This window comes from Grus americana, chromosome 17 (assembly GCF_028858705.1).
Source record: "Grus americana isolate bGruAme1 chromosome 17, bGruAme1.mat, whole genome shotgun sequence".
Classification (NCBI taxonomy): Eukaryota; Metazoa; Chordata; class Aves; order Gruiformes; family Gruidae; genus Grus; species Grus americana.
The window spans coordinates 6,210,919-6,233,225 of NC_072868.1; the positions used below are offsets into that span (position 1 = coordinate 6,210,919).

At 56.0% G+C, this 22,307-nt stretch overlaps 1 protein-coding gene across 3 annotated transcripts; it reads left to right on the forward strand.

Annotated features, from left to right (window-relative positions):
* Positions 1 to 38: 38 nt before the first annotated feature.
* Positions 39 to 19,177, forward strand: LPIN3 (lipin 3). 3 transcript variants are annotated; one of them, XM_054845857.1, is made up of 20 exons: positions 39 to 77; positions 9,886 to 10,086; positions 10,414 to 10,509; positions 11,276 to 11,511; positions 11,728 to 11,835; positions 12,269 to 12,389; positions 12,555 to 12,939; positions 13,792 to 13,891; positions 14,012 to 14,181; positions 14,264 to 14,357; positions 14,576 to 14,645; positions 15,217 to 15,309; positions 15,450 to 15,508; positions 15,782 to 15,911; positions 16,154 to 16,302; positions 16,462 to 16,548; positions 17,638 to 17,790; positions 18,099 to 18,210; positions 18,300 to 18,403; positions 18,544 to 19,177. In XM_054845857.1, the coding sequence occupies exons 2-20, from the start codon at positions 9,895 to 9,897 to the stop codon at positions 18,686 to 18,688; spliced, it is 2,604 nt and encodes an 867-aa protein (XP_054701832.1). In that variant the 5' UTR covers positions 39 to 77; positions 9,886 to 9,894; the 3' UTR covers positions 18,689 to 19,177. The 3 variants fall into 3 exon arrangements, with proteins under 3 accessions (XP_054701832.1, XP_054701831.1, XP_054701834.1); XM_054845856.1 differs by lacking the exon at positions 39 to 77 and adding an exon at positions 7,008 to 7,109; XM_054845859.1 differs by lacking the exon at positions 39 to 77 and adding an exon at positions 7,008 to 7,109 and having other exon boundaries at positions 15,453 to 15,508.
* The last annotated feature ends 3,130 nt before the right edge of the window (positions 19,178 to 22,307 follow it).

A 22,307-nucleotide genomic window follows, 5' to 3' on the forward strand; every position in this document is an offset into this window, starting at 1 on the left:
TGACGTCACCGGAGCCGGACCGGGGCGGTGCGCGCGCTTGCGCGCGGCTCAGCTGGCGGCGGGGCGGCGCGAGCGGGGTACCGGGCACCGGGGGGTGGGGGGGTGGGTGTGTGTCTCTGTGTCTGTGCGTGTGTCTGTGCGCGTGTCTGTGTGCGTGTGTCTGTGTGCGTGTCTGTGTGCGTGTGTCTGTGTGCGTGTCTGTGTGTGTGTGTGTGTGTGTGTGTGTCTGTGTGTGTCTGTGTGTGCGCACCGGCCGTGCGTGCACCGGGGGGCGGGGCGGCGGCTGCTCCGCGTCCGCGCACCGGGAAGGCGGCGGGCGCTGTGGACACGCGCTGTGGGGGTGGCGAGCGCTCGCGCGGGTCGGTGGGGAGGGCGGCGAGTGGCTGCGCCGGGCGCGTGTGCGGGGCAGAGCGGTGAGCGCCAGCACCGGGCGTCTGCATCGCGGCTGTGCGGCGGGTGCGTGCGCGCCCCGGGGAGGTCAGCGGGTGCGTGTACCAGGCACACGAGTGTCGGTGGGGTGCGTGTAGCGGGGGTATCACGGGAGGGTCACAGGGAGGGTGACGGCGAGTGCGCAGCCAGACACGGGCAGGATGGCGTGACCGGGCAGCGGGCACCGAGGGCAGCGGGTGCCCTGCGCGTGCCGGGGCCCTGCTCCTCTGTCACCGCCGCAACCTCTCGGTGCCCCAGCTCCGTCCCTCGCCCCAGCCAAAGCGCAGCGGGTGGCTCCTGCCGGCTTCGGGAGCTGAACCGGCCCTGCGGAGCCCGGCCGGGGGGACGGAGGGGCCGCGTGCCCTGCTGTTCGGCGCGCTGGGCTCGCGCGTGGGCCTGCGAGAAGGGCGACGCGTCAGGCGCGTGCCACGTCGCACAGTCCGTCCGTGAGCACGGTCGGTGCTGCAAAGAAAAACCCACCTCGCCGTGAGCAGCTCTCGGGTGGGCAGCGCCGCGCTTTGTGCCAGCGCCCGATGGAGCCTGGCACGGGTGGTTTGGTGGCTGGAAGCCCCCTGCCCCTTCCCGCTCCCGGCCTGTGGCCCCCCGGGCAGTGAGTTTTTTCCACCCGGTGCAGGGTGGAGGCTGCTGCGGGCCCGGGGCTCCGGGGGTCCAGCTGCAGGGTGAGCGGCTCCGGGCATCGCTGCACTCCCCGGGCTGGAGAGGTGCTCTTGGGGCGGCCAAACCGCCGCACCCCAAGCGCTCTGGCAGCATTTAATAATAGCATGCTACGAGCAGGTCGGGGATCGAACAGAGCACCAACTATTTTTTAAATAAAGTGTGGCTTGGAAACATCATCTGCCTTGAAATAAGACACCAGCTTTGGACAAAAGATAAAAGATTTTCCAGCTGCCTAAATGTGCACGTCATCCCGCTTTTCCTGGATTCAGAGCTAATGGTCACACTCTGCTCACAGTTACGTTGATGTAAATGTGATGTCACTTATCTAAAGTCATTGGCTTTAAAGCGTGAGTCCTGGCTGGATTATCAGCAGCTCGGACAAAAAAGCTAAAGGCTCTCAGTGCAAGTTCAGAGACTTCATTTTTCAGGACCGTTTAGTGCTCAGGGCTATCAGCTCTCCTGGTTTTAGAGCATGGCTGGATTTCTCTGCGAGCCCTGGCTCTCGGAGCCACGCAGCTGCGTGGGAATTGTAGTTTTCTGGTTTTTCTTTTTAAGTAAGCTTGAACCCTTTGTGTTTACAGAAGAAATGTGAACTTATAACAGATCAGAAACTAGGAGCCAAATCAGCAGAGCATGTTTATAAACCAGAACAAATGTTTTTTGACCAGTCCTGCGGCCGTAATTCAGCTTTTTCAATGCTTGTGATTGGCGACTGAGGATGGCATTTCCTCCTCTTCCGTCAAAACAGCTTTCCCACTAGCTCCATCACATGCCACGCCAGCCTGACCTGATCTTTCTGGGAATGGGAAAGAAAAAAAAACCAACTCCAACAGCACTGTTTTCCTGTTGTGTTCCTGGCTCTAGGGCCAGCACTCAGAGCCACTGGACCTCCAGGAATTGTCCCCATCCTCGAGGGAGCAGGGCACCTGAGCCTCGCTCCCTGCGGCTTTCACAGGATGGGAATTTCACCCCATCCAGCTGTGCTGACTTGGTGCTTCTGCCTCTCCTCTTGTCCTCTTTTGCTGAATCACCCCTTTCACAAGCCCCTGGAGCTCTTTGTTGATCCAGGGAAGGAAACGGGAGCCCCTGCCTGGCCGGCGGAGGGGGGCAGGGAGCGTTGCCAGCCTTCCCCGTACGTTCCCCCTGCTCTTAAAAGGCTGCTGGGAGAAGGGGCCGGGATACCAGGAAAGCCCTTTCACATCCCAACCTCCCGTAGGGATTCCCTGGGGGGTCATAGCGTTGGGGGGGATGCGGGGGTCGCTACGGGAAGCGATTAGGGAGGACAGCCCCACCAGCAGCAGGGAGCTGCTCCAGGGAGCTGCCTGGCACAGGGACCTTGGACCTGCCGGGTTGATTGACAGCTGTCAGCTCCACATCTGGGTCACCCAGCCCAATAAACTCGATGGCTCTGGCCGTCTCTCACCTGACGGTGTTTGCAGCATGCTGCTCGGTGCACAGCGTTCGGGAAAAGGCATCTTTGCAGCCGTGCCTCAGCCTGGGGGGCTGCTGCCTGGATTCTGCCAGCTCCTCAGGAAACCCCGGGGTGAGGAGGGCAGTGGTGACGTTAAAGGACAGAGCAGACCCAGGGAGAAATGGGCCAGGCTAGAGGCCATCAGAAGATCTTGCCCCAGAGCAGTGAGGATCCAGAGCATCCTTCCAGTGTGGGAAACGGGGCAGGAGAACACGGCTGCCTGGCTCAGGGGTGGGAAAAGGGTTTGGACGCTGCAGTAAGTGGCTTGGCAAGGTGGGCTTCCAGCTGTCAAACAGGACCGGTGTCCCCAGCTCCCAGCTGAGCTCCGTGGCTGAAAGGATTGCTCCTGTCCCAGCCCCAGCTTTCTGCACAGCAGAGTGAGACCCTTTCTGTCAACTCCATTTCCCTCCTGTCCGGCAGAGCTTCTTGCTCCTCTGCCGTGACTCTAATGAGCTGAGCTGTGTCGGGTCTCAGCCAGCATGGAGGCAGGCGGGTTGGCTGGCTTCCCGGGTCTCTCTGGCTGGATCATCCATCCTCCCTCCAGACGTTTCACCCCAAACCCGTGAAGAAGCAGGCAGCAAGGGGGGGATCTGAGGAGAAGTGTCCCAAGGGACTGCCGGGCTGCTCAAAGGCAAGCTTAAGCAGCTGTGAAAATCCTGGAGAAATAATGTGATGACCGAGGGAGGAGGCAAAACCCCCATCAGCCCCCACCTTGGAGGCAGCCGAAGAATTGGCTCTGGCCTGGCTCGTCTGCAGCAGCTGTCGAAATACAAAGAGGGGGAAAAACAAGCCTGTCTTTGACACGGCTTGTCCCCTCTCCCACCCTGTGACTGAAGACACGACTTGTTTTTCTGGAACAGAGAAAAATTTAGGAGTCTTCCAGGCAGCGAGTGCCTGGGGTGCTCCCAACTGCCGAGCGGACAGATGGAGTTTTTCTGGAGAGGCGCTGGATACGCTGGGATCGTGGCTTCCAGCACTGCTGCCCAGTGGAGGCAGGGCACAGCCGGTGAGGCAGCGCCAAGGGGCCGGAGCGTGGCCGGCCATGCCGCTAGCCCGTGCGGGGTGAAGGCTGCGATCCGAGACGGGTGGGGAGCACCAGGGGATGCAGGACGAAAGCTGCCAAGATGGAGGCGGGTGTGAGCTTTGCTTTTCCATTGGAATGCAAGGAGCTGAAAATTTTGCATCTCGGTTGACTAATAAAAAAAGCCGTCTCATTTTGCAAACATCTGTGGGTTGTGGAGTTCCCAAAAGGGAAAATAAACCTCTCCCTGTTGGAGTAGGTCCTGGGGGGAGGATGCACAGAGAAACTGGGGTGCTCAGGGTGACGTGCCCAGGGAGTGATGGATCTGCAGGGCTTACCTTCCAAAAAAAAAAAAAAAGGGGGAGCAAGAGGGGGTATGAAAAGCAGCTGGCAGGAGCCAGGAATAATTATATGGCTTTGCAAAAAATTACCATGGCAATTAAAAGTGCTTTAAGCTTTCTGGAGGAGAAAGAAGAGGTAAGTAAAATGCCCCAGGGCTGGATTGTAGGGTGGCACGGAGGGAGGTACAGACGTCACCAAGTGCGGCCGTGGCACAGCTGGGGATGTGCTGCAGGCGCTGGGGGATGAGCAAAGCCCGCTGTGTCAGGAGTTGGGGCGTAAGGGCCAGCGCAGGAAACGTGGTGAGCGAGGAGCCCTGGAGGTGAGTGATGGGGGAAGGTCCTTCTGCAGGGTGCCCCAGGGCCAAGTGCTTGTCCCCATGTCCAGAGGGTGGGGGCTTGGAGCCACAGCAAGGCCGAGCTGCCCATGTGGGCTTTGCCTGCCCTCTCTGTGCTCACCTGAGGATCCATCCAGCTGGCTAAGGAAGAAATGGTGTCCTCTGCATTTTTGACCGGGTACCAGGCATCTGCAGCCCAGATTTGTCCTTCCTTTTGTGTTCCAGCCCTGGGGTTTGTGTTCCAACCCCACGGTTTGCAGGGTGTAAACCACCGCCCTGGGTGAGACCCACTCCGGTGGCATCACGGAGCACTAGTCTAAGATGCCGTGACAAGGACAAAACACCTGAGACGTCACATCCCGCGGTGTCTAGACTGAGGTTACAGCAAGCTCCTTCTCCGCTGGGCGTGGGTGCCTGGTGACCTGGCTGTGGGGTTTGGTGGCAGCCGCCCACCCCGTGCTCCCCACGAGCCCCGCTGGGGTCAGCAGCCGGTGCTGCCTGGTACCGGCCCACCCTCCTCGGGGACCACAGCCGTGCCTGGCCACCCACAGTAGCTGCTTTCAGCCCGATTTCACCAAGGGGTAGAGCTCTCAGAAATATTAAGCTGCTGGAAAACAGGCTTCCTTCCTTAGCTGGTTTGTCAGAGCCTTTAGGAAAGTTCCCGTATGGGGTCTGGGACCTCGTGCCCAGGCTGTGCTTGGCACTGTACAGGCACAGGGGGGGTCTCTGTGCCTCCCACTGCCATCAACCTTACCAGTGTGGCACAGCTGAGGAAACCGAGGCACAGGAGGTAACAGGGCTTACGTGGGAACGAGCTGTGGCATTTCTGCAGATCAGCCCATCAGCTGTGACCAACTTGGGTGGTTTGGACCCTTCTCCTCAGGGACTAAAGAGGTCCTAAGCAGCCACCCTCCAGCTTTGGCACTTCCCTGCTCTCACGGAGCAACGTCAGCTCCACGAGTGATGGGTGGGAGAGCCCTGCACGTGCACCAGCAGAAGAGCCTTCATCCTCGAAGTGCCACCAGCTCTTGCGCAGACCGGGAGTCGCAGCCACTCAACCCACGTCACTCCAAAACTCAGCACAGAGGGTGCCGGGGAATCGCCTTCGCAGCGGGTCGGGTGGTCGTGGGGCAGAGCCCACACCAGCCACATCCCTGCCCTTGGGGAGTCATAGTCTGGTGGAGCCTGTGCACTTTCTTGGGGAACAAAAAACCCCACTGCCTCAGTTTCTCACCTGAGTCCAGCTGGCTATTCCTGCGTCACTTCCCCACCGCTGTCAGGCCCATTGAGATATGGAGAGCCTCAGTTTTCTTAAAGTTTCTGCTTTTTTGTGCTTTTCTTTCAACTCATGCTCTCTTTTCTCATCCCACTGGAGATAATGCAGGGCAGAGGAGCCCCTGGGGCTTGGCCACCCACTCCTTCCCTTTATGTCTTGTTAAGGCTTCACTGGGGGCTTTGCTGGTGTCTCTGTAAAATGATGCTCAGTGCTTCTTTGTGTCCTAAAGCTTTCCTAAGGTCGGGGGGGGGAATAAAAAAAGGCAAAAAACCCCACCATAAAGGCAGAAAGCCCTAATGATGGAGGAGGAGAGGGGATATGGGGCCACGGGTAGGGGCTGCCGAGGGGCAGGGTACCCGCACCCTGGGACTTTGTGGTGCAGGGGAAGGGCAGGGAGGGCTGGAGGCTGGGAGAAGGGGAGGGAAAGTCTGTGGAGCCCTCAGGGCTGCACCCAGGGGTACCGAGGGTGGGTGCAGCGGGCAGGCCAGGCTCCCTGCAGCATACAGCAGGGCACAGCAGCAGCCTTGGAGGATTTTGCAGGAGGGTGGGTGACGTTAGCTGTGTCCTACCAATGCTGCCCTGGTAGGAAATGCTACCTTCCCCTGCTTGCCCCCGGGGCATGGGCTGGCTTGTGCAAGAGGTCCCCGTGTCCCAGTCTGATCCCAGTCCAAGGTTGCACAGTTGTATAAGCACCACACACCAGTGCCTTCCACGTACCTCCCAGTCTGAACCTGGCCAAGGTGCACCCGATCTTGCATTCAGGAGCAATTAAGTGAGCAACAAAGCAATTATTGCCCTACCCACCCTTCATGGTCCTAGTCCATGTGCCCCTATAGCAATCCCTATAGCCCTATGGAGGAGGGAGAAATTAGCATCAGGCATAGGCTCTCTAGCAAGATACTTCCCACTCTGGACCGTCCTCAGCCCAGCCACGGCTGCGTGAGGATGCTCTCCAGCCATTGCAAGGCAGCTTTTAAAGGGCAGATCTTTCCCAGAGCTGTGCACTCCACCTCTGTAAGCGCCTTTTCCAGAGGGCTGTCTCCCCTGGAGTGCTGAGACTTGGGGCTTTGCACAGTTTGCACCCTGAGGGGTTAAATGCTGGGAGATGTGGTCTGGAAAATGAGAGGAGGACTGGTTTTGGAAATTCCAGCCTGGTGGGTTGGGCTGCAGTGACCTTGCAGGGTGGTGGGCTGGAGAAGGAGGGAGGAAGGGTGAGCCTCCATCAGTGCAAGGCAGTCGGCAGCTCTGCCTGGAGCTGCTGGAGCAAACGAGCGGGTTGCAGTGAGACACAGCTGCTCCATGCAGGTGTCAGCTGCCTCCCCAGATCCACCCTCCAGCCTCCCAGGAGCCCTCATAGGCTCAGCGGGAGGCACGGTGTGAGGACTGGGTGCTGTTTGGGAGACGGGGCCCTCCCCTTGCTCAGGTGAGAGGAAGGAAGCAGTAGGGAGAGGAGGAGCTGAAGGCGAGCGAGTGTTACTGCTGGCAGAGAGTGGTTCCTGGGGTTTCTGGGCTCATTGCCCCAAAGTTGAGGAGGTGCTGAGGTTCAGCAGCTGTCCAGGTAATGGGGAGGGTCCCAGGCACTTTGCAGTGTGTGATGGATGGGGAACATGGATGTGCAAGGTGGGAAGGGTGTGCTGCTTGCAGGGGGCGCAGCTTGTTGCTGCCTGGGAGCAGAGCAGGCTGGTGTTAGCAAAACATCGGGTTTGGTTTGGGAGGCTTTTTAGCTGGAGAGATGGATGTGAGCTGTGTTGCCTCCGCGGGGGAGGACTGCCCCCTTTGCCCTCTGCAAGAGCTGCACGGTGAAGGGCTGTGATCCTGCTGTTCCTGGGGTTGAAGGGCAGAGGTGCCCCGTTCTGCTGCAGGGTTTATTTGTTGAATGTGGCTTGGTGTTCTTGGGGTGGCTTGAAAACCCTTTCTCCTGCCTTGTTCACCTATTAATCTCTCTCTAGAGTGTAACTTACTCTTCATCTCCCAAATAGACCTGCTGAGAGCTGTGGAAGTCTGAGCATCTTCTCTTTGTTCCCTGCCTGTCATGGGTTGTCCTGGGTGAAGCCCTCAGGGAGTTAAACCCACTGAGCTGGAAACTGTACCAGAGCTGTCCTCTTCTCCCTGCCCCGAGCTCCGGGGCTGGGCCGGTCCCCAGCAGCGTGCAGGCAGGTGCCTGGGGAGGGGGCAGCTGTGCATTGAGGCAACAGGGCATGGCATCCCGAGGGGGGGGGACGCTGGCTCTGCAGAGGGGATGTGGCCCTGGCCCGAGGTGCTCAGCAGCGTGTTTTGCTGGGTGACTGCGGCGCTGTGTCAAGCCCTTGCACCCTGTGCTCACTGTGAAGGTACTGCTCAGCGTGGGGCTGTTCCTGGGGACTCTTTCCAAGCCCCTACCCCAAACCCTACGAGCTGTGTGGGTTTATCTGCCTGGGATTTCCCCTATGCACTCTTCAGGTCTGTCTCAATGTATACCCCAGCCAGGAGCCCATCAGCATTGCCCTGGGAGCATCGGGGCCAGCCCGATTGTTCCTCCTCTCTGAAAATCCCCCCTTCTGCAGCGAGGAGCTCTCTCCTGTTTGCTGCCAGGCCCCGCAGCACAGCGGGGAAGGCAGCTGGAGGGCTGCCCGCAACAGCAGCGATGCCCGGGAAAGCTGGGCTCAGCAGGTTGGTGGGTGGCCCCGTGACCCTGGCCCTGCTCTCAGTGGAGCTGATGGAGGCACTGAAGCTTCGAGAGGCAGCTAACGCTTCCCTGCTGTGGCCCCACCCCCCCGGGAGGATCTGGGCTTTGGGCTTATTCCTGGCTGTCAGGGAGAAGTAGAGGGAACAGGACACGGAGTGGGGACCACGTCTCCCCATGCAGACTGCCTTCCCCGAGGGATGTCTGGGAACAGCACGGGCCTGAGCTTGTGCAAAACGGACCGGAGAGGCTGGGTGCCTGCTGGGGCAGAGGGCTCGTCGGGTGGCACCTGCTTGTCCTCATCCCTTTGGGTAAGGAACCAACTCTAACCGGTCACCCCTTGGGTTGGATGTGCACTGGGGGCTGTGCTGAGAGCCCCCAGGGGCACTGTGCCATAGGCTGATTGTGCTGCCAGCGCAAGAGGTTTCCTTTAGTTTCATGGTCCTTCTGAAGTGGTCATCCTATGTCCTCATCCTCTCCTTGGGGCAAGGTGGGGTGCAGAGCTGGCAGCTCGGCAAGCTGGGCTCAGCCTCTGTGGTTCCCAGCCTCTGGTGTGATGCGCTGGCACCAAGACCGTTGTCCTGCTGAGTGCTGAGCAAACAGAGCAAGGGGCTCCTCTGGCCCAGGGGCTGGGACCAGCACCCCAACATAGATCCACAAGAAAATACTCCAGGGACTTCAATGCATGGACCAAGGGGCCCTACCAGTGGTGAGTTTCAGGAAGGGGGGCTGCACGAGAGCCGTTTGGAGCCCGTGGGCCATCTTGTGTGGCTGGAGGCAGGGCTGTGCTGCGAGCCCCAGCATGGACCATGTGGATCTCCAGCTTTGCAGCCATGCCTCTCCTCCAGCATGGCAGAGGGGAATTGTCTCTACTTGGGGAGCAGCTGGAGGATGTGAGTGGGCAACAGGATGAGCAGGAAGCAGGCAAGGCTTTCCTTCCATGTGTTCTTGCTAATGAAAACCAGGAGCTGTGCCACCTCAGAGTGCAGCAGCGCCTTGTGACAACATCATTGCAGAGCTGTCCGGGTGTCCTCTGGGCAGCACAGCCCCTCTGCTGGGATTCCCTGGGAAGGTGGATGATGGCAGCAGGGGCTAATGCATGGAGACCAGGGAGTTCTGGCTCTAACAAGGGCCATGTCTGGCTGATTTGGCAATGCCTAGCTGGGATGCCTTCCCCTCCGAGTGGGAAATGTTGGGTTTGGACTTGGCTCAAAGCGAGCATGTGGTGTATGCAGCAGTTCCTTGGACTCGCCACCTCTCTGCCCTGAGTTTTTCCTAAGGACAGCGCAGGGCAGGAGGTTTCCTGCCAACCAATTTGTTGTTTGAACGGGATGTTGACAGCTTGATTGCAAAGTGTTGCTGTGAGGTAGTATTTGCCCTCGGAAAGGGCAAATGTGATGGTGCATCCCTATGGTAAAGGTCTCTCCTCCAAACTGGATGCAATAACTAGTGCTCTGGCTTCTGTCCTGTTTTCTGGTGCTTGCAGAGGCCCTGGCTGATCTCTCTCAAGGCCCTTCATGTGTTTGCCTCAGTTTCCCTAAAGACTTACCTGTCCCCATGATGGGGCTGTGTTTGCAGCTGTGAAATGACTCTCCTAGAGTAAACTCACATTGCCCTTAGCTGCTGGAGTCCTTTTTCCCCACCTGAGTCTATTCCTGTGTCTCACTTGCAGTCTCAAACAATGAACTACGTGGGGCAGCTTGCTGAGACAGTCTTCGTCACGGTGAAGGAGCTGTACCGGGGTCTGAACCCCGCCACTCTGACAGGCTGCATCGATGTGGTCGTGGTGAGGCAGCCGGATAACTCCTTCCAGTGCTCCCCATTTCACGTGCGCTTTGGGAAGCTGGGTGTGCTGCGCTCCAAGGAGAAGGTGGTAAGTGGTGTCTGCCCTGGGACTATGCTTCCTCTCTGGTGTCTCCAGATCTAGGATCTTCCTTAACCCACAGGTTATGGAAGAACTTTGTTTGAGGGGAATGGGAGCCTTGGTGATTTTTGGAGGGGGTGCCCCTGAATGAAACCCATCCTCTTTGGAAGAGAACTGTGCTTCTGGGGAAAACTGGGAGAGGTCCCTCTCCTTGAAGGCTGGGTGGCTGTCAGCCCTGCAAGCAGCCCTAACCTGTCCCCTCCCTGGGGAAGTGCCTTTCTGTACACCGACGGGTGAGCAGGATCAGATGGACAAGCTTCTTCTGCCCTTTGCCAGGTTGACATTGAAATCAATGGGGAGCCTGTGGACCTGCAGATGAAGCTGGGTGACAATGGAGAGGCCTTCTTTGTCCAGGAGTCAGAGGAGAATGAGGTTGGTTATGAAGAGGTGCTGCAAGTCTGTGTCCTCCTGTGACCACCTGGAAGTGCAGGGTTGAGGCGGAAGGACCAGATTTGGACTGCTCTTCTTCCCCAGAGTGACTTCTTTATCACCTATGATGTTTTGTGTGTCTGGGAAGGTTCCTACCTGAAGGACCTTGCAACCAGTGTGGAGGATCTGAGCATTGGAGCACCCTGAGGGAGTGTTAGACCAAATATCTGCATCCCGGACTGTCCTCCCTCCCTGGGCATGGCTGCTGGCCAGCCAGGCAGATATCTCGGAGCTTGGCCTCTTGGGGGATCTTGTGACAGGGATGAGAGTGAGCCAGATGCTATGGCAGGCTGCCTGCTCCACTGGGAAGGGAGATGAGACTAGTTGTGGCTTCCAAAAATCTTGGCCGCTCTCTCCCAGGCTGATTGGTGGTTGGTGCTAGCTTGGGCTGGGTTTGAGAGCAGGGAGAGGGCTCTAGAGCTGAATCCTATCTGCAGCCTTTGTAATTTTGGTCTTATGATGCCATCTCCTGCCTGCCTCTCCTTGCCCATGTTAAAGATGTCTATAGCTTGTAGCTGGATAGCCCTGCTGGTTTTTATTCACATGTTGCATGTACGAAACCTTTTCTTTTGGGCCTAGCCACAAAACCACCCTCAAGCTGAGGGCTTGGTGATGTTGGTTGTGCTGGTCGTTGCATAGATGAGAGCCATGAGCTGCCAGGCTGGAAGAGAGGACCTTGGAACTGATGGGCTCTTCATCCCTGTTGCAGGACAGCATCCCCTCCCACCTCTGCACATCCCCCATCCCCAGGGAGGAGAGCCCAGAGGTTGCTGCTCAGCCTTCTCATGGGCAGGAGACCTCCAGCACTGAAGCAACCCTGCGCAAGAGGAGGCGGCGCAGGAGGAAGCCCAAGCGGAAGGAGGTGTCAGACTCCGAGTTAGAAGGCTGTGAGGAGACCAAAAGTGAGATGTCCATGGAGGAGCCATGCAAGCTGCCAGCCCCCAGGTGAGTGGCTTGGTCTCGGCAGGGTGATGTGGTGGGTCAAGCCTGTAGGTTCACTTGGTGATGCCCAGCAGTACTGAAAGATGAGGATAGTGTTTTGAGTTGGATCTCAGCCTCCTGTGGAGTAGAAAGCCAGTGGAAATGGTGAAGCTGGGTATTGCTAGCTTTCCTGGCGAGGAGGCTGGTGCCCAAGAGTAGCATAGCTGACCTCTTTTGCAGTGATTCAGTGTATTTCTCCTTTGCTGATCTCCCTGAAGAAGAAACTGGGTTGTTGCAGTCCCCAGCGATGCACCCTTACTCTGACGGGGAGCTGGCCTCCGTGGACAGGTAACTGGCAGAGCCAAGGCAATCTTCTCGGCTTTGGTGAGGGTTGGGGAGGTGGTAAGGAAAAGGGATTTGGGGGTGTCAGGAGAAGCGGGTTTTCCTGGCCTGATATGCTGTGGCTGGAGAAAAGCTCGAAGCCAATGAGTGACACTTGTGGCCATGGTCACAGATGCAAGAAGCCTGTGTGCACAGGGCTCTCCTGCCTCTGCTGCTGAGCTGCTTCTGTACAACCAGTGGCATAGCACTGACATAACGCTATGTCCTTGGGCCTCAGCTTCCCACAGGTCTTGCTCGTTTGTACGTAACAGTCACATGGGGCAGAACTGACTCTATGGGAAACCAACCTCACAGGGTTCTTGGCCCCAAATATCCTTGCAGCAATAGGAAAGCATGGGGCTGTAGGGCAGATGATGTCCAACGTTCCCTTATCTTGTAGCCCCATCCTCAGCCATCCATCTTCTCCCAAAAGTGACTCTGAGCTGGAGATCAGACCACAGGAGAGTTTTGCTCTAGGGGCTGAATCCCACATGCAGTGGACCTGGGGAAGGCTCCCTCAGGTGAGTCCTTGCTCTTGGTCTTTAGCAGCTGGTGGGAAGGGGGGTGTCTGAAAGGCCTGCAGAAAGTGGAGGCTGTGGCCAGGCAGCCTTAGAGGAGTTGTCCTCTTCTGCCTGATGCTTTGGGCAACTTCCCATCCTCAAACTTGTTCTTCTGCTTTCTTTGAGGTGAATAAATCAGAACGAGTTGAACCAGCCAAGTCCACAAAGACCTTTGCTACTGCAGCACCTACTGTCTCTGTGACACCAGTCCCAGTGGATGAGACAACCCATCTTGTTGCCACCTCTGAAGGTTTGGGAGGAGGTCCAAGCCCAGCAGAACATCAGGGTGCACCTTGTTCCTCCGCTGTGTCTGTTGTTGAGGACATCTCTAGTGTTGTGGGGGCACAGAGCTTGTTGGAGGTCTCCTCAACCCCACAAGAGAAACAGGAGGGAGGTGGGAGTGTTGTGCCAGAGGTTCAGCCAGATGTGGAGCCTTTTGAAGGAGCTGCTGCTCCAAAGCAGGTGGGCTCAGAGGGCCCTGAGCCCCAGCTGGAAAGCCAGAGGAGACAAGGTGAGTGGGTGACTAGTGCTGCTGGAAGTGGTGTTTGAGCCCAGAGATGTATCTGACTTGGATGAGGGGCCTGGGTTGTTCATTCAGTGTAACTCCTTCATGACCACCCTGGGTATCCAAGGTGTGACACGTTTGCTTTGCCCTCTCCATGTGCTACCAGCTCCTTTGTTTTGAAGAGACATTACTCAGGTTTCCTCCTTTCAGTGACTACTCGGCTCCCCAGGAAGGCTTTCTTGCCTTACATTTCTTTAAGTCCATCCTTGGATGTCACTGCTTTTGTGTGCTTAGAAGATTTCTCAGCAGAGTAGACCATACCTTAACTTGAAGTGTCTGGCAGCGCCTGGCCTGACTTGTGTCTTCATCTGTACCAACTCAGGTGGACAACCACACAGAGTGAAGCGTGTATGTGTCTCCCTTGGCAGTGTATTTAACAACTTTTGTGTTGTTACCTGTGCTAACCAACCTTACTCTTCCAGCCAGGATAAATTCAGAATAAAATTGTGTCCCTGAAGAGACGCTTGGGATTCCTCATTGTACAAAGAGGGAGACTACAAAGTGTTATCTTGCATGGTGCTAACTTCAAATGGCACCCTCAGATTGTCATAGCAGAAGATAGGCAGGACTTTGGCCTGTCCTTTGTGTCCACTTGGCAAGTGGTCTCATGCCAGAACAGACATCTTGAGGTACTGCTATTATTGTTGATTTAAGGTAGCTTTTCAAGTAGGAAGAGAGATGCCCTTTTTATGATATACGAATATGAAAGAGGAAAATGCTGTTAGCTTTCTCAATAGATGCCGAGATAGTTGGAAAGGTGATTCAGCTAAGCTCTCTCTCTTCTGTCTGTGCATTGAGGATCCACCAAAAGAAGTCCTCACTTGGGTCCCAGTGATGTTTACCTGGAAGACCTCTCCAACCTGGATGAGGAGCAAGCGGCTCTCTATTTCCCCAGGAGGTACGGGTTACCCCAGCTAGCCAAGCTCAGACCTTCTTGAGCAATTCCCTTACAGCAAAGGATGGAGGTATGTCTAAAGCTATTGCCTGATGCTTCTGCTGTTTCTTCTCTTGCTGGTAGTGACACAGAGCAGAGTTCAAAGCCTGTGGCAGACCCTAGCAACACTCTGTGTGTCCAGCTGCCATCTGACTTGCCTGCTGACAGCCCCACGGACTCTGATGCTGATTTGATGCCTGCAATTGCCCTGTCACTGTGCGGAGGCCTGGGGGGCAGCAGGCAGATCTCTCGCGGTAGGTGGGACGGAAGGTGGAATCTGCTGTCCTGAAATGCATTATATATGCCAGTGGCATGACACAGCCTTTGTCCCACCAGAGAAGTTCATGGAGCACATGATCTCCTACCAGCAGTTTGCTGAGAATCCAGGACTCATCGATGACCCAAACCTGGTGATACTGATGAACAAGAAGTGAGTAGTCTCCTTTTCCTGCTGCATCATCCCAAGATAACCAATGTGGCCCCTTTGTCCCCAACGAAACACTCCTGCGGGAGTGTGACTCCATCCCAGACAATGATTATACCGCAGTAGTTGTGGGAGGGACCTTCTGACCATGCTGCAGGATGGTGATCTGGAAACAGCCCTTGCTCCAGGTGTGGTGACGTGCCCATCCTTCTTGCTTCTTCCAGGTATTACAACTGGGCAGTAGCTGCTCCCATGGTCCTGTCCCTGCAGGCTTTCCAGAAGAACATTCCTGAGGTCAGTGGCACAACACATTTACTGGCCATGCTTCTCAGCAGGACTTGAAGCGTGCAGTGGGGCTGCAAGAGGCCAAGCCGCTTGTCTGGGGCTTTGCGGGCAGTCTGGGGCAGAGCTCAACATCACTCCAGCCCACAAATACTGAGGTCTGTCCTTTTTCCCAGAGGTACCTCAGGGTGGCTTTTACCACTGATGCCTGGAGAGCAGATTTCCTTATCAAAAATCTCCTATTCTGATGGTTGTATCTGTGCAAGACTGGTCAGAGCCAGGGGCCGTGGCAGTCTGGAGGATTTGGGACTGCATGATCCTGCTTCAGGGCTCTGTAGGCCTGGCTGAGACTGTATGGAATTAAGGCATCCAGATCTCTCTCCTTTCTGCATGAAGGGAAAAGCCATTGTACCCTTCACCCCAAAACCATCTTGGCTCACAATGTGGCAGGAGTTGCACATCTTGTCCTGTGAATAATTTTGCAAAGGAAATCCTGCCTGCGCAAGGGTCTCCTTAGCCTGTTGGCCACTGAGCCTCCCTGGTCTGAGGACTGACTTCATCCCGTGTTCTGCCATGTTCACAGAGCACCATTGATCGACTGGTGAAGGAGAAGATGCCCAAGAGAGGCAGCAGGTGGTGGTTCTCCTGGAGGAGGAGAGAATTCCCGGTGGAGGAGGTGTGTCTGCAGCAGTGGCTGTGAGAACCATGTCCCCCACCTCTTTTCTGGTATCACTGCTCCAAGTGGCAGTAAAGCAAAGCAGCCCCTGCTCCTGCCCATGACACTGAGGAGCTAATGACACCACTCTCTGGTTGCAGCAGTCAAGGCTGGGGAAAGCCAACATGGGGATGCTGCAGCATGACTCTGCTCAGCAGAGGTGAGCGCCTCCCTCCCAGGTCACCTTTAGGAGTCTGTGTGTGCTCTTGATCTCTTCTCCTCCTAAATGACCAGCTATTCCCGAGTCTACCTAATATATGAAGGCAGAAAGCTGTGTTAAGGCTCTGTCTGGCACTGGTCCAGCCAAGCTCTTCCATGGCTGCTTTTTGGTGGGTGGGTTGTCCAGGGTCCCCTCCAGATTATCCCCTGGTGCTCATGGGGAAAGCCATGGTCTGCAGAGTAAAGCCAACCTGCCCTTCCCTTCTTTGTGTAGGCAGGAAGAGGAGGTGTTATCCAGTGATGATGAGCCCCTGCATGCTGGGGACATGTTAGCAGTGGATGCCCCTGCACAGAAATCTCAGCCAACCTACAAGAAATCTCTGCGACTCTCCTCCGAACAAATTGTATGTACTTTACTCCTTTGCTGCCTGCTTGTGTGTGTAGAGGCGAGATAACCCTTAAACAGGGATTTCTCTATTCCTGATCTCATGGTTTTATAGGGCATCCACGTATTTACCCCTGGGTGGCCACTCTGTAGAGGCTAAAGGGGTCCCTGGTCTGGCCAGATGGCAGTCTGGCCTCTGGCAAGCCTTGGGCTGGTGTGACTTGGTGCTAGTGTACCACTTTTGTTCTCTCCCTGCCACAGGGAAGGCTGAATCTGCAGGATGGCCCCAACGAGGTGGCATTCAGTGTCACGACTCAATACCAGGGCACATGCCGCTGTGAGGCCACCATCTACCTGTGGAACTGGGATGACAAGGTGGTGATCTCGGACATCGATGGCACCATCACCAAGTAAAGGGCCTTTCTCCCACCCCACATCCCTGTTCCCTGCCATTAGGGGAAAGTGTCCTTTCAAGGCTTGCAGAAGCAGCCAGGAAGGACCACACACCACATCATCTTCTGGATATCCACCAGGCTGGATCAGCTTAACCTGGTTGCCTTTCCTTCTAGGTCGGATGCTCTTGGGCACATCTTGCCGCATCTGGGAAAAGATTGGACTCATCATGGGATTGCTAAGCTCTTCCACAAAATCCACCTGTAGGTATTGGAATAACCGAGGCCAAGGGGAAGTGGGAGGATGATGGAGGAGAGGCTGAGTAGGAGCCAGAGTCAGGGCTCCTTACTTGCTGATGCTGGCCAAAATAGCAGAAAATTAGGCTATCGGTGGTGGTTGATGCTGGCTCTCCTGTCCAGATGATGTTGGGGGGTGAAAGCAGGTGCCCTCCCCCGGGAGCAGATGCTTGTGTTGCTTTCCCTGGGAGGAGCATGTGTCAGTGGAGGCTTTGCTGGGGAGATGTAGGTGAGCGCTGAAGAGATCACACAAGATTGTACCCGAGAGGTCACAGGAACACACCTCTGGGTCGCTGTGCAGCAGTGTCACGGGGGCCCACCCGGCGCTCCCAGCCCCGTGGATCGGTGCCCAGCTACCCCACGGGACCGACCCGCCCCGAGGTGCGATGCTGTCCCCGCACCCACGGAGGCTGCAGCGGGTCCCCGCGGAGCCCGGACCTTCCGCTCCGTCCCCGGCACCTGTGGCCGCTAAGAGGCACTGTGGGCCCGCGGATGTCTCGGGTGGGGGACGGGACACGGGGCTGCGGGGCGCTGGGGCTGCCCTCGCTGACACCTCGCTGCCTCCTGCCACCTCCTCATCCCGCAAGAGCACCGTACCCCTCTGCCCGAGCTGCCCATCCAGCCGTGCTGGCTGTTTTGGGGGGCTGCGTCCAGCTGCCCACAAGCTGCAGGCAGCCCGGTGTGATAAAGGGTGCTGGCCTGGGGGTCCCGGCTGGGCACACGGGTACCAAGCGGCAAAGGGCGCTTTGCAGCCGGGATGGGTGTGCAGCTGCGGCGAAGGGCCTGGAGGGTGGAACAGGGGTCCCCCTCCGGCACTGCTCCTGGGCCTCGCAGCAGTGAGGCAGGTGGGGATGGATCCGTTTAGCCTGAGTCTCAGGGTGGGCAAGCCATTGTGGTGTTTGTGAAGCCACCTTGCTTGCCGAAGGGGTGAACAGGGTTTGGGCTTGGGCCAGGTACTTGGCATCATCCTCCCTCTTCCTCCTCCACCTCAGAGCAGGAATGGGAGGACACCTTGTCCAGGGCAGAGCTCAGCTGCCTCCCCTGTGCTCTCTCTAGGAATGGCTACAAGTTCCTCTATTGCTCAGCCAGAGCCATCGGCATGGCGCACATCACCAAGGGTTACCTCAAATGGGTCAATGATCAAGGCTGTGCCCTCCCCAAGGGTCCCATCCTGCTCGCCCCCAGCAGCCTCTTCTCTGCCTTCCACAGGTACTGTGTCCTCTCCTCCTCCCCAGCCCTGCACCTCCTGTGTCCCTGGGGATGGCATCCCCCTTCCCCAGCTTGATGCTGAGGGATGTCGCAGCCTTAAACTGCTTCTGGCCTCCTTGGTGCAGGACGCCTTTCACAGGATGCAGCAGGGGAACTGCCTGCCCTTCCTGGAGCTTCATGGTGAAGCTCCTGCAATGCACAAAACCTCTTTTCAAAGCGCTCTGTGCCCCGTGCAGCCTGGCTGCCCGCGGTCCAGACCCACTGACGCCACTCTGACCTCTGCTCTGTGCATGCATCTTGCGCTGTAGGGAGGTGATTGAGAAGAAGCCAGAGGTGTTCAAGATTGCCTGCTTGATGGACATCCAAAACTTGTTTGCCACAAAGCTGCCCTTCTATGCAGCCTTTGGGAACCGAGCAAATGTGAGTGGGTCTCCTGGGGCAGAGGGAGGGCTCAGGTGGTAGTGATGCCTTCCTGCAGCTCTCACACCTTGCTGACCTTCCTTGGGCAGGATGTCTATGCTTACAAGCAAGTGGGCCTGCCAGAGAGCCGCATATTCACAGTCAACCCCAAAGGAGAGCTGATCCAGGAGCTCACAAAGAACCACAAGTCAACGTAAGCAACCTGCTTGTTTCTCAGTACCTTCAGTTTGACCTGGGTTTAACCAGAGCAGCATCTTGTGGGGTAGAAACGCAAAAAAAGCCCCAATGACTTAGATTTTGCAGCAGTAAGCTGACACTATCTTACCACCATAGATACGAGCGGCTGTCGGAGCTGGTGGAGCTGATCTTCCCTCCCCTGGAGCAGAGTGGGAGCATTGCTCTGGTGTGTCCTGAGTACAGCCACTTTGCCTTCTGGAGACCTTCACTGCCTGCTGTTGACTTGGAGGCCTTCTCCTGACCACGTTACCTGAAGAACCCTGGGTCAGGTCTCTACTGTGCATCCTCTGCCAGCACTGGATGTTCCAGACACATCTCCTCCTCCCTGTTTGCTGCTCGGGCATTTTGCACTTCTAATGTGGGTTATGTTCTGCATTAGGAACACCCAAAGGGGAGCAAGAGAGAGCTCTGACTCTACACAAACTCCAGTTACTGAATGGAAATTCTTATAAGCTGGCTCTTTTCTTAATATTCTTAACACCTTTAAAGCCTGGCTCTTCTTTAAAGGTGGTGGTGGGTCACTGTTATTTATTGATGAGCTGCTGGTATAGCTATTTCTATCTCCAGTATGACCAGTGTTCCCAGACAGCGCAGCTACCTGCAGTTTGGTAGCTGATGGAGTGAAGCTGTCCCGTGGCTTAACAATTTAAGGTGAATAATGGAAGCTGTTGGCATTTTGAGGTTTCTTCACTAATATTCACTAATAGCAATAATTAATAAACAGTACCTTAATCCAGGCTGCCTCTCGTCCACTGTTGCAGGGAAGTGGGAGCTGGGCTCCGTGTCCTTTTACAAACGTGGCTGGGTTTATCCTGCTGAAGTGCCCTGCCCAGGGGCTCTAGCCTTGCAGCCAGCTTCCTCGGCCTGTGCAGCACCTGCACTAGAAAAGGAATTTTTTTTTTTTTTGCCCACTACCTTCAGATAATGTTGCAAAATTCATTGGGCATTATGTATGTGCACAGGGGGTGAATTTCCCTTGTGCTCGTAGCCTGCCATACTCTTGTGCCAGGAGCTTATTTCTGTGCCCCGTACTGGAGCGTTTGAGTCCAGCTCAGCTGCCCTAACGCAGGGTTGGGCTGGGATGTGACCAGCCCGTCCCCACGCTGCCTCTGACACCTGGGTGCCAGCACTGCTGTGTGTTCAGCTGGCCTGGTGTCCCTGGGCTGGGGCTGTACCTGTAATTACACAAAATAAAATAAAACAGGCAGGAGCACTGCTGGGTTCCTTCCTCCAGTCTGGCATCCACCTTCTCCTTCCCTGACTGCTGCGTGTGAGCAAATCATCTCCTCCTAGGCTGCCTGCCTTCCTGCTTGAGCTCCAGCTCTGCTTTCTTCTGAAAGTCACACAAGTCATTTTGATCCTGGAAACCTCAGCAAGAAATACTTTATTTTTTTCCTTTCCAGTACAAACACTTTTTCAGCTTTTTAAAATCTGAACAAATGTACAAGGTTTTAAAAACAACAAAACAGCCTTTTAACAGGATCAGTTATCAACTGCCTTGAAACGCTGTCTGTGCAAGAACAACTGCACAGGCATCATCTCCTTCCCTCTCTGCAAGAAAAAAAAAATTTTAAAAAATGCCCCATTTTGTACAAAGTTCCTTTCACTTTTTAAACATGAATAGTTGAGAACTGAAATATAACCTGTCCATAGCTTCAAGTGACTGGTCAGGAATAGTCCAAACATAGCACCATTTTCTGGAAGGACAGACTTCTTCCTTGTCCTAATTTTATTATGGCCAGTCCTGGCTCCCTCTGTGCTGGAGGAAGCTGTTGCTGTTCAGGTGCTCTCTAACCCAGCCCTGGGAAGGGGTCAGCCTGGCCCGTGGTTTAGTTTTCTCTTTGGTTGCTGCAGGCCTTTTTCTCCCTGTTGCGAGAGGGCGAGGAGGGAGCACGGGCAGGATGCTCCCGTGCAGCGAGGGCTCCCCTGGCCCATCGCAAAGCCCCCCGGGGCTAGCTTGAGACTCCTTCCGTGGGCTGGGGTGGGGGGGTAAAGGTTTTGTTGTCTAAGAGCAGGTTTTGCAGGATGCCCAAAGGCAGCTGGAGGTTGCTCCTCTGCTGGAGAAGCGTCTCAGCAGCTGCGGCGTAGCTCCAAATCGGCAAAGCTCAGAGCAGCGAGAGTGGATTCTGGTGCTGCGAGCACCCGGCAGCCTGCAAGCTGGCAGGGCTACGTCAGCGGTGGGAGGCCAGGTCCCCTCTCCCTGCTCGTACAGCTGATGGCCCGTGCGCCTCTGGCAGGGGAAGGAGCTTTTACAGCGTCAGGGTAACACGATGGACTCGGTGATCCCTATGGTCCTCCCCAGCCTGGAAGCATCTGTTTCAGGGAGCTCGTCCAGTTTTCACAGGAGGAAATGGAGGAGAAAAGGCACCCAGATGCATCTCTGCTGGGAGCTGCTGCTGCTTTGTGCTGGTGAGAGCACAGAGCTGCTCCTTTGTGAGGCGGATGGGAGCAGGGGGGGAATTGTGGTGCAGAAGAGCAGGGATGACGTGGTGAGGGTGATGGGCGTGAGGTGGGAGCTGAAGGCTAGCTGGTGTGGCAGGGTCCGTGAGCTGCAATGCCGAGCTGACAGAAAAAAATGTTCCTCTGCTATAAAGTGCCAGAGCTGTTAAAATGGAGGCTCTTTAATTTTCTCTTCATCCTTTCTGGTAATGAAGTCCTTGTTGGCTGAGCAGCAGAGGACACCCATGCTGGGCTTCCTGGGAGACGCAGGTTTTGTGTGCAACAGCCACACAGTCCAGGTGCCTGCTCCATAGGGCAAGGCTGGAGTTGCTGAGGAACACGTACAACTTTCTCCAACCTGCGTGTTTGGGGGAAACTAGAGTCAAGTTGGGTAAATAATTTTTTCATTCCCAGGCTGGGCTGAGGAGAGGTCTCGAGAGGTCTTCTCAAAGGTGCTTTGCCTCCCCCTCCCTGATGCTCTGTGTTGGTGCGGGTCCTCAGGGCTGTTGGCATCCCAGCAGGCTCGGTGGAACATGAGGAAGACACAGGCTCCTGCTCCTGCACTGCCGGACAGGGAAAGCTTCATGCTCACACCCTGGAGTAGCTGCAGCTCCTGCCCCGGGATGAGATGAGGGAAACCACGTTCACAGTTTAAGCAATAAAACAGGCGAGAACTAGAGCTGGGGGACAGGACTGCTCCATGCCCATCTTGGTCTCTGCAGAGACCTACAGACACAAGTCTCTGGGGAAGACACGAGTTTTCCATAACCCTTTGTGTCGGTCCCAGGTGTGACCAGGGAGCACAGTGAAGTGGGATTGCAAAGCACGGCAGCCCCAAGAGACCGCAGGGTTCTCCCCCAAATGCTGCTGCGGTGGTTTTTAGCTGCTCAGTGTGGTTCTTCGAAATATGGCAAGGGACGTGGGAGCAGCAAAAGGGAACTTTGCGATCAGATGAACACCATGACAGTGGATTGTTCAAAAATATACATACACATGCCGTATGCATGCGTGTGTTTTCCTAATGCATCAGCTCAGTAAGGCATGTGCGTTTGCATGAAGGAGTGAGCAGTATAAATGGATTTACCGTGCGCAAGGAGGGCTGCCATCTCGGAGAGGGGAAGGCAGTTCCCAGGGGGATGTGTGAATACATGTGTTCTTTGAAATCCGCAATTCCTGTGGTGAGTTTTGTTCCCTGTAAGGAGCCCTGGCTCTGCTCAGTCCCTGGATTAAGACGCAGGTGGTCTTTAGGTCAGAGAAACTCTATTCCTCAACTGACAACTACAGGGTTTTATTCTTCAAGAAGTGATAAATCCACAAAAATAAAATAATAAAAAAAACCCCCACATTCCCGCCTCCAGCTTCCTCCTGAATTGTCCTTCTGGGGTGATCAGCCCAGGAGCCAAAGCAACGCCCCCAGCCCG